Consider the following 11,317-nt stretch of genomic DNA (forward strand, 5'->3'; position numbering starts at 1 on the left):
GGTGTACTCCATGCATGAAGTATTTTCAAGACGGATGTAGTTTAGGAACGTCCATAAAAGGTAAACTGTGTTATTAAAAAATACCACTAGGGGGAGACACAACATAACCATGTCTTCAGTCTTTACTGATTTTAAACTGTCTAAAAATCGTTTTGAAGTACATGACCCTAAATATTGCAGTAAATGAAGAGCAAAGAATTCATTCAAATCTGATCAGGCTTTTATTTGTGAGCTAATCTTTTAATCAAGACATATCCCAGAATTCTAACATTATGTCAATATGTTAGCTGCCAGGCACCTTGTACTGGAAGATGATGTTCTCTATCTTATTGCTTCTGGTTCCATTTCTGATACAACCCCAAAACACAAATTAAGGCTATAAGGAAAATATCTGATAATGCGATACGATGAGAAATTATCATTAGTAGCTTGAGTCAAGGACAGAATGAAACTTAATAACGTGGCAGCTCTACTACCACTGAGAAATAGTAGTCCAGTGTTAATGGCGTTCTAAAGAATGTTTTTTTTGTTGTTTATTTGTTTGTTTGTTTTAAATAAGTAAAGACTGTACGTCTTGAAATATTGCATGCACACATTCATTGTGTCAATTAACTGACGAGAATCTAAAACATCTTTCTATCATTTATATGAGCATTTAAAACCTATTCATGACCATAGATGCTGTAATGTACCCTTTCTCCACCACATAAAGGTCTGCAAGTCACCGCACCAGGAAAAACAGCAAATATTTAAATATCTGGAACCATTTTTTTACAAACTCTACTCTTCCACTTAAAAGTTTAAGCGTAGTTGCACCTGAGTGGGCCTGCATTAAACAGTACTTGTAATATCATATTCACATGTTTTTTACAGGAAGGCCTTGGGGAATTTGCCAATTGCGTCAGAGGCGCGATGTAGGTAGGTGTTGTTCCTCGGGACTTCCACGTCAGTAGTGAGGTTCGCAGTCCTCCCTCAGGCTGTCGGTGATGTAGTTGACCTTCAGCAGCTCCTGATAGTACTGCTTCTCCACGGCCGTGTTCACGGTCCAGGCCACCACCTCCACGCCCCTCTCCGTCCAGTATTGCACATAGTCCCTGTGAGGAGGAGAGGAGAGGACACCATGAGCAGATGTTAGACAGCTCAGATGCTCTAAGGCCCAAGACCAGATGGGTGATGCTTTAAGCTGCTGTTAAGTCTGGGGATGTGTGTACTGATGCGTGTAATTAATGCAGCCTTTTTAAAAGGACTTTTAACGGCACAATTCACAAGAGCACACTGAAATTGAAATGTTTAGATGCAAATTCCACAAAATGAATCTAAAGCAGCTGTTTTGGTTTTTTGAATGTTGTTGTTGCAATATTTATAAGGAAACTTTCAAGGAGACAGACATCCCTTGTGGTTAATGATTTTTGCATGTGGCCTGCAAATTTGAATGGAAGGGGTAAACTCACACTATAAAGCTGGTAAGTGGCACGAGTCAGTCCATCTGCTAACGGCTTACAGCAGTTTTGTGTTTCCTTATAAAGAGCAGCAACAGCTCAGGGCAGTGCGTCTCATCTCCACTGTGTCCTGGAGAAGACAGCAGGAGTAGTCTAGGCCTACTGGCTAATGTCTTCTCTATTACACAGTACGATACTCAAGTCAGTTTATAACTAGTACAATACTGATCAGTCAGTTTATAACTAGTACCTTAGTTGTACCCTCAGTTATAAGTTGTACTGTACCCTACATATTGTGTCCTATAAACATTAACTGTGTACACCCAGCTGATAAGATCCCATACTAATGTTGTTTTGGCATACCAGTATATGTTGGCAAACCTAATTCACCAATGGGGATCCTTTAACAGAAAAACTGGCTTGCAAACCTTTAATGCCTGCAAACCCAGCTTTGGTGCTCACAACCTCTAGTTCTGTACCGTACCACTCATGTATGCTTTACATTGCACTAGCAATACAAATGCATGACACTCCAGAACTGTTGGAACAATACAGCTGTCTTGTGACAACAAGTGGTTTGGTGTCTAAAGTCAGAGGTGTTGACCTCTTTCATCTGGATGAGGGGGTCTGTTGTGATGAGGTGTGCATCTATCCTATATCCTCAAAAAACGAATTTCAGTCTAAGAAATGAACACCTTTTCATATTAATTATATATTGTTCAGAAGGCGTGTGGAGTGTCCAGCTGTGCACTCCCATTGTGCAGGCCACGCACGATGTTCGGGGACACAGCTCAACCAATCCTGTGTTCTGCAGGCTGTGCATGGGGTTCAAGACTGATTTCAGTTCGCCCTGGACAGTTTGACCTTCAGAATGTCCTGTTGACCTGTCAATCACATCATCCCATTATCGCTACAAAAGCCGGACCCACCTCTGATCAGAAGAAGAGTGTTGGTCAGAAGAAGTTGCCAGCTTTTGCAAACTACGTAGTTTTGGTGGACGATTTGCAGGCCCTGAGTCATGTGCACTTCCTTTCTTGCCGTGCATCCATGAGGAAGTGAGTGTTACGTTGTTATTACTGCGTTAACTTATCGCTTCATCATGGTGGAATTGTACTTCTTCATTCATGTCGAGTGGTTCTGCCCGCTACATAACGGTTCCCTAGCTTATAGTTCTATTGAGACAGAACATCATCACTCAGCTCTTTACAGTCATCCGTTATCTCAAGAGGCTAATTGTTGAGCGATCTCTGTGGGATGAGTCGTTCATGTAACTCTGTTAAGGGATGGTTACATTGCACAACTGTTACACCACGGCACAGTAACTTGTCTGCCCTTAAAGGGACGGTGCTTCATTTAATTAATTAAATTAAATGAATATAGGCTATTTATTATTTACTCATTTTCCAAGTTGTTTATTGCCATCCTTGCTCTTAGTCTGGAATATTGTTGTGATGCATTCTACTTAATATCGGTACATTCTTCTGTGGATTTCATCATTATAGAAACCACAGCATCCTGACAGTGTATAAGTCACTGGCATGTTTATGAGTGTGTGTGTGTGTGTGTGTGTGTGTGTGTGTTCATAAAACATAATTGGGAACTCAGAATCTGTTTCTTCTGACCGGACAACCTGTGGCGTGTAAAAGACTCACGTGGAGATGAAGTTCTTCTGCACCAGGAAAGCAGACACTCCACACAGGTGCCACAGCACGTGATGGTGGGCCCAGTCCAGAAGGACGTCCAGCACCTGGTGCCAGTGGTGCTTCCACGCGGCGGTGAAACGCGGTGTGCCGTCGCCTAGCCGACTGAGGCTCCAGGGCCGGTGGGTCAACGCGGTCACCACCTCCGGGTCGGCCTGGCGCATCTGGGTCAGAACCGAGAAACGCAAGTTACACGGAAGAAGCGGCGGCTAGCGGCGTCTGTAAGTTTCATCCGATCCGGTTACATTTATTTGATCTTTAAACCATAGTTACTATCTCCCATTGGGACACACTATGAAAAATTCTATGACACTAATGAAACATTAGCTCATTTTCCCCACATACACATGCTTTCTGTAAGATTAGAACTATCTACCCTGTAGATGACTTTAGGCTCAAAGGAGCAGACAATGCTGGAGTTGTACAGAACTGGATGCTTCTTATAAAAGTCCTTGAGAGTGGCTGCTGCCTGGAAAAACAAACAAAGACGTACAAACATTAGTTGGGATCTCCATGTGGAAGTGTGTCTTCATTGTTTAAATGATTTGATAGGGGGAAAGGAAATGCATTTTACAGGACAAATCTCTGTTTTATTAAGTAGCCACCTGTCACATTTTCAAGACAGTTTAAAACATTTGCGGTCTGGGGGTATTTTGCACAAGCATGCTGTTAATGACCGAACTGCAGGTCAGACCAGTGTTACAGTGAAACACAAACTGGCGGACTGGTCCCTGAGCTGATGCACCCCATTTCTCTAGTACCTCATCGGGATGACCTTTGACATCAAAGTATATGGTCAACTGGTGTTTAATGCACTCCTCCACAGCCTCCTCCAATGTGGGTACCCTCTCACCATGGAAACGGTTTCTGTGAAGGACATTTAAAAAAATCTTACGTCATATTTACTGCTTATTCTAGTATAAGACAGATTAAAGTTTTTTTGTGTGAAAACAAAACATGCTAAAAACTGGAGCTGGCTTTCCACAACAAGTTATCTTTATCATCTTCTTTTGATTGCAGTCACCAGTCACTGATAGCTTTAACAATTAATTCCCTAAGCTCTGAAACCTGGCCTCGGTCACTCAACTCAATCCTCAGAATTGGTCCTTTTTTCCTATTCAATCACCATGAGCTTCCATAGGTATTTTAAACATAACATGATCAATTATATCATATACTTGGACTTCAACAATCCACATGAAACTTGGTATGGTTGCAGCCTCCCATGACTGATACAGAATACAGGGTTTGTGTCCCTAGGTGTGTGATTCCATTTGTGCTGGCGCCCCCTGTGGTGGGTTAGGGTCAAAGCACTTTTTGGGCAATAGCTTGAAAACCGTTTGCCAAAAATGATGAGATTTGAAAAAGCCAATGCATACCTGTGTGAATGGCCAATCTTAATGAAAATGTGTAGGCTCATTCATAATGGCATATAGAAGCTATTTCTCCAATTTCAAACAAATCAACCATAACATGACGCTACAACAAGCTACAACATGCTTTCCTCTGTATCTCTTCAAAATGTATTTTGTCTTTAAATCCTTACATAACATTTACAAAATTCAAATGGTCCTCTTTCACCTGTTGAAGCGGTCAAATCATTCAACCTTTCGCTACTTGTGGCAGTTTGCACACCTACTTGGAACCCGAGGATCGCTGCTTGCGGCAATATTTAATAAAATACTTATTATGATAGTGTACACCTCTGTCCTGTTATACATGTTGATATTTGTACCCCTATATTCAGCATTTACTCTACATATAGTATTGTATTAAAACATTGATTTGCCTTCAGCAAGTACAATTATACAATGAAGCTCATATTGTTGCTTATGTATACATGTACATTTCACTAGACAGGTCTAAAACAACAACAGAACGTAGCTCACAGGTACTGCTTCACACCCCATCAGTGTACAGCCGCCACATCCACAAACTATAGCTCCTTACATTTTCACCAGAATAAGATATACAACAAATGTTTTAGTCAATTGTTGCTAGAAATGTAATCATTCAAGGTAACACTTTTCTTGGAACGAAAAATATCTTGTTATTTCACTTGCGGTGGTCATATTATGCACGGCTATGCGGTAGCCTATGTCTAATTTTTGGAGCATTTGAAAGGAAGTTAAATTGTTAATAGAAACGACATTATACTAGCAAGTTCTAGCTGATTTTAATTGGCCACAATGTTTTCATATTCTGAGCTAAAAAATGTAGACACCGAAGATAATTTTTTACAAAGGCTGCATGTAAACATGTGAGACTTTGCAGATCTTTTTGTAACATACAATCCCCAGTCTCTGGACTTGACAAAGAAGAAAAGATTAATACTACACTTCACTTCAACCCCCTCTGTTTTTGTTTTTCTGTCTCTTCATTTTCATTTTATGTCTGATGTGACGCCCTGTTCCTCTTCTTAACCAGGAAATAACAACCACAGAGCATCATACGTCTCACTCTCAGACCATCATATGTCTCACTCTCAGACCATCATACGTCTCACTCTCAGACCATTATATGTCTCACTCTCAGACCATCATATGTCTCACGCTCAGACCATCATACGTCTCACTCTCAGACCATCATATGTCTCACTCTCATAAGTCTCATTCAGTTTGGTTTGTCTCACGGCCAATAGATTGGCCTCTCTGATATCATTATATTATATGTCTTTCCTCAGGTCTTTTTTTTGTTTGCTTTCCACTTCTTATTTCATACTTGCTCTTGTGCTTTTACCTGAGGCGGTGTATGCTCTTGTGCTTTTACCTGAGGCGGTGTATGCTCTTGTGCTTTACCTGAGGCGGTGTATGCTCTTGTGCTTTTACCTGAGGCGGTGTATGCTCTTGTGCTTTACCTGAGGCGGTGTATGCTCTTGTGCTTTTACCTGAGGCGGTGTATGCTCTTGTGCTTTTACCTGAGGCGGTGTATGCTCTTGTGCTTTTACCTGAGGCGGTGCTTGCTCTTGTGCTTTTACCTGAGGCGGTGCTTGGCCGCAGCATCCAGTTTGTTGATTTCAGAGAAGCGCAGCTTACTGAGGAGTCCTGACCCGTTGGTGGTCCTGTCAACGGTCTCGTCATGCATAAGAATAGCCACCCCGTCGGCAGAGAACTCCAGGTCCAGTTCCACCCCTGTCGCTCCATTTTGACTGGCCTGGTGGTGTGGGGGGAAACAAGAGAGTGGAAGAGGAGGAAGAGAAACCTGATTGGTAAGACGGAAAATAACAGAGCATGGCACCCGGAGGAAAACAGCCTGCACAGCACTTCACAGAGGACAAGCCAGAGCCAGAGTCACAGATGTCAAACCAAGTCAATCTGATAAAGGCTTAAATGGTAAGCTAAATGGTGCAATCGCTCCTGAAGGTATCAGTTACGCTGGGGACACGTCTCCACCACTTTTTGCAATTACCAATTGCGTCCCCACCACGTTTGACAACTGAATGTGTACTTGCTGCTCCAGTCCTTGCGCACTGTGGCACACGCCAAAAATGACACAATTTTAGCTGGCGCGTGGTGCTTCCCAATTTTCGTAACTTGTGGTGCGAGGCTGGCACATATGCAAAGTGAATGCGCAGGAGACACGAGTCACAGCTCCATCAGTACAGGCATCTCTATGACCCTTCAATGCAGGAGAATAGGGATTCCCAGAGGACGTTTGTGTGGCTTACTAACATTTTTATTAACAAAACTATAACTATTTATTATGATGTATGTATTCACAATGACGTATTTATTATTATAACAACTAACTATTAACTTATTATTTATTCATGAACAGAACAAAAACATTCATATGAACATCACAGAAACAGTTGATGTAAGCCTTGCACGGGTCTCAGGATATTCATTATAATTTAAAACTGCTGTTTTGTAGTATTGTATATGTAGGTGGCTGACTTGGCTGCCCTAAGAGTTTTTCTTGGATGGGGTGTACTTTGAAGGAGGCTTAGTATAGTTTATTTTTGCAAGACAAGAGAGAGCACAAAGTGCTGTTGTTCAAACTTGTTCTATTCTCTGTAACTATTTTTTTTAAGACTTGACATGTTGACGGACATCATTCTTACCGCCGTGCCCTACGTTGAAATCAATACGACAGGCTTAGCAAAAAGCATGACTTATCAAGAGGACTGTTCGATATGCATGGAAACTCCTCTGTCCAACCAGACTTAAATTTACAAACATATTTCACCTTCTTCAGTGGTACGAAAAAGAAGGCTAAATCTCTAACTACCTATCTACTAGTTCATCATGTCGAGCATACATCATGCTTCATAACTCAAATAACAGTGGACTTAACTGTGACACTTCCATAACATAACTCAACTTTCAGTGGACTTCATAATACATGATGTAAAGAAACATTAAACTGTTAATGTAACATTTAGCACTGCTGTTTAGCTGTGTTTGGTTGGTCACCGGCGAGCTAGTTACAGCAGTGTTTGTTGAACCTATGCAGCAGTTGTGTTGTTTGGTAGGCTCATGTCTGTGGCTAACATCGTGAAATTGGAGTTTCCACTGTGAAGTGCGCAGGATTTGATATTTGAGCGTCATCCGTGGCCATAAACTTGCCAAAGTATTCACAGGTAATAGGATTTGAATGCGTTGCTCTCTATGAGATTTTATATAAATGTGCATAGTCACGGCTCTCCACACCACACTTACACACGTGGAACAGAGAGGGAATTACGCCAGGCTGCTCTTCATAGACTTCAGCTCTGCTTTCAACACGATCATACCAAGCAGACTGGTCACCAAACTGATGGACTTAGGGCTCTCACAGCAAATCTGCTACTGGATCAGAAATTTTCTGACAGACCGCTCCCAGAGGGTTAGAGTAGGATCCCATCTCTCCTCAGCTCTCAGCATCAGCATCGGCTCCCCGCAGGGCTGCGTGTTGAGCCCCCTACTCTACACCATCTATACCCATGACTGCACCCCCACCCACCCGAGCAATGCCATCATTAAGTTTGCAGATGATACAACCGTGGTGGGGCTCATCTCAGGAGGAGATGAGACTGCATACAGAGAGGAGGTGCAAAGGCTGTCGACATGGTGCACCTTGAACAATCTTGTCCTCAACACCTCCAAGACAAAAGAGCTGATAGTCGACTATAGGAGGAAAAAATCGGACATGCAGCCTATTGCCATCAATGGGGAGAGAGTGGAGAGGGTATCAGACTTCAGCTTCCTGGGAACTCACATCGAGGAGGACCTTTCCTGGACCAGAAACACCATTGCACTGCTGAAAAAGGCACAACAGAGGCTGTATTTCCTGAGGTTACTCAGGAAGAACAAATTAAAAAAGAAACTGTTAGTGTCCTTTTACCGCTGCTCTGTGGAGTCAGTGCTAAGCTATGGCATCTCGCTGTGGTTTGCCAGCTGCACGGCAGCAGAAAGAAAGGTACTCCAGAGAGTCATTAACACAGCGCAAAAAGTAATTGGCTGCTCTCTTCCACCTCTTGAGGACATTTATAAAATGTATCCTCAGAGACTCAACACACCCTGGTTACCACCTATTTGAACTGTTGCCCTCAGGGAGACGCTTTAGGACCATCATAGCAAAAACAGACAGGCTGAGAAACAGCTTCTATCCATGGACGGATTAAGAAACCACGGGCCCCTGGGCCTGGATATGTTGAAGGCCCCCCCCCCCCCCTCCGCGAATGTGTGCGCCCGCAAAACACGCACGCACACACACGCACAGGCACACACAAACACAACCAATGTGTTGGATTTCACGGTCGAATTAGATACTTTGGCTATTGTATTGGGAAAGTAAACAGGTAAAAGTTTACTCCGTAACATCCACCTTCGGTGAGGTGTGCACTGCCCTGCTATTGTTTCTGACATTACATGTGACAGGGCAACAGCCGAGTGATTCTTTTCCAAATTGAAACTGATTAAGACCTACCTGAGGGGCAGCATGGGGCAGGAGAGGCTGAATGGGCTGGCTATCCTGTCCATTGAAAAATCAAATCATGCATCACCACTTTTATGTTTGAAAGGCGTCGTTCGGCAGGTGTAGCCTACTGTGCCTGCTTGTAGGTCTTGACTTCTGCGCCTAAACTAGCTATATCGTATCGTCTCATCACATGATCAAATAGAGACTTGACATTGGACAACAAGATACATATTACCCAGCAATCATCATTGCATATCTGTATATGACAAAAATAACAAAGAAAATAAGAAATTATTCATTTAATCGAATCGTTTTTTTTATAGTTTCTATAGTACGATAAGCATATTATTTTGTTATAGATTGCTACTGACGATTTCCCTCTAAAAATGATGAAAACCATGATAGAGACAGGTTTGCCATTTTGAGGGAATATATAGCATAAGGTATCCATTGAGGTGCCAAAACAGTCATGCTTGATCACTGTCGTATTGTACTAGCTTTTTCTAACACAGCACAGGTACACTCAATTAAAGCCATTAGCAAATTAATTAAATACAACTTTTTCAACCACAAATAAGAGATACATAACAGCGACTTCACACAGAGGCTCTGGCCTAGGGGCCCCTTGAGCTCATGGGCCCCTGGGCCTGGGCCCAGTAGGCCCGTTCGTTAATCCATCCCTGCTTCTATCCCAGAGCAATCATAGCACTTAACAATGCACAAAACTGACCTGTATTTGTCTCTCTGTTGTGTTATATGTCTTGTGTCTTTATAGTGTAAATATGTATATATATATGTTCAATCTATATTTTTATTGTTTTTGTGTCTGAGAGCTGCTACCTCAATTTCGTTGTACTTGTGCAATGACAAATAAATATATTCTATTCTATTCTATAGTCCTGCACTGGACTCCAAACTGCGCTCTCAGACACTGGAGCTGCTAAAAAATTACACCAAGACTCCTTGGGTTTGCTATGTGTCTCTAGCACGTCTCGTAACGTTTCAGGGAAGGTTCTCACTGCAGAGTTCTGTATCCGCTGCCCACTGATTGAGATACATCCCACCTGTTTTTTTCAGCATATCTGGGCTACGCTCATCACAATAGCAGAGGCAGACACGCAATAACCCAGTGACAGGTAGGATCATGTAAAATCCCATCTATGTCCCCCAGCACCTTTTACACCGTGGCATCAGCTCCAAATATTTTCTCCAATTACTGAACTAATAATCTATTGCTTACTTCAAAGCTTTTTCCACCATTATGGTTACGGGGTAGCTAGCAGACGCTTCTGTCGAAAGCGACTTACAAAACATTACACATAATAAAAGTATACATTTAAATACAAACATTTAAATGTAACCACCAGCCTATGTAATGCAGTGACATCTGTTGGATGTAACGTTAGACCTCAACCTGACGGGTAGCTAACGTCAGTAACTAATTTGAAGACACAAGCAGGTTCACTTACCTCCCGAATAGCCGCTATGGTGTTTTCTGGGGCATCGTGACCGCCAGCCCGATGAGCAATGATCGATATCGCACCGGCGGTCGGTTTTCCAGGCCGCAGCACCTGCCGTGCTCGGCTCGCTGGGACTTGCGGGAATCGGAACATAAACAGAAAAAAGTAAAGTGATGTAGTTATCACTGTGGACCACAGTGCGCTCCTGGTTCCGAGAAGAAGCACGATGAACACTGCCGACAGGCAAGTGACACCATCCCCAATTTGTAGCATCTCTTTCAATACAAAAAATCTTGGTGCCACTTCAGCTGAAGCTAGGTGTTCTTGAATGCAGTGCCCATTCAATATCCAGGCAGACGACTGACAGATTCCAATATAGTAGGCTAGGCTAGGAACTAAAATCAGACAGTCGGGAAACAGACAGCATTCGGTACACACAAGACATTACACTTCCTCCTCGTTAAATCAGTTGAAAGTGTATGGCAAATCATGTGTAGGGTACATGACAAGACTGTTGCCAACTGAAATTGAAAATGAATGTACAGATATGCATTGAGCAGCGTTCAGGGAGGAACTAAAGTCAAATTAGCTTGCACTTCCGGTCACAGTTAGACAAAAAATATATACCAAAATAAAAGTTATCAACCAGCTTAGTATTTAAGAAACATCATATATATTAATTACATGATAACAAAAAAACAAATGGACGAAAAAAAAGAACTAACTCATTTCACACACGTATTATTCTATTGTTTTAAAACAGGAAACATTAACAGGCTAAAGTACATGTTCAATAGGAAGACACACACATCGCTCT

General features: G+C 42.3%; 1 protein-coding gene across 1 annotated transcript; it reads right to left on the minus strand.

Annotated features, from left to right (window-relative positions):
* Positions 1–202: 202 nt before the first annotated feature.
* gde1 (glycerophosphodiester phosphodiesterase 1) lies at positions 203–11,317 on the minus strand. Its single transcript, XM_012823694.3, has 6 exons — positions 10,510–11,317; positions 6,117–6,292; positions 3,901–4,006; positions 3,516–3,608; positions 3,092–3,303; positions 203–1,094 (listed from the first exon to the last, which is right to left on the minus strand). Exons 1-6 carry the CDS (start codon positions 10,771–10,773, stop codon positions 947–949), a joined length of 999 nt encoding a protein of 332 aa, XP_012679148.1. The 5' UTR covers positions 10,774–11,317; the 3' UTR covers positions 203–946.

The sequence above is a fragment of the Clupea harengus genome, chromosome 26 (assembly GCF_900700415.2).
Source record: "Clupea harengus chromosome 26, Ch_v2.0.2, whole genome shotgun sequence".
In the NCBI taxonomy this organism is placed as follows: Eukaryota; Metazoa; Chordata; class Actinopteri; order Clupeiformes; family Clupeidae; genus Clupea; species Clupea harengus.

What these genes read in the sequence shown, in the direction of transcription:
- gde1 (XM_012823694.3), bottom strand. Translation starts at nt 10,773, where the DNA reads ATGCTACAAATTGGGGATGGTGTCACTTGCCTGTCGGCAGTGTTCATC. An exon ending in GCGGCCAAGCACCGCCTCAG is followed by an intron (nt 4,007 to 6,116) that starts GTAAAAGCACAA and finishes TGTCCTTCACAG; the next exon opens with AAACCGTTTCCATGGTGAGA. An exon ending in AGCCTAAAGTCATCTACAGG is followed by an intron (nt 3,304 to 3,515) that starts GTAGATAGTTCT and finishes GTTCTGACCCAG; the next exon opens with ATGCGCCAGGCCGACCCGGA.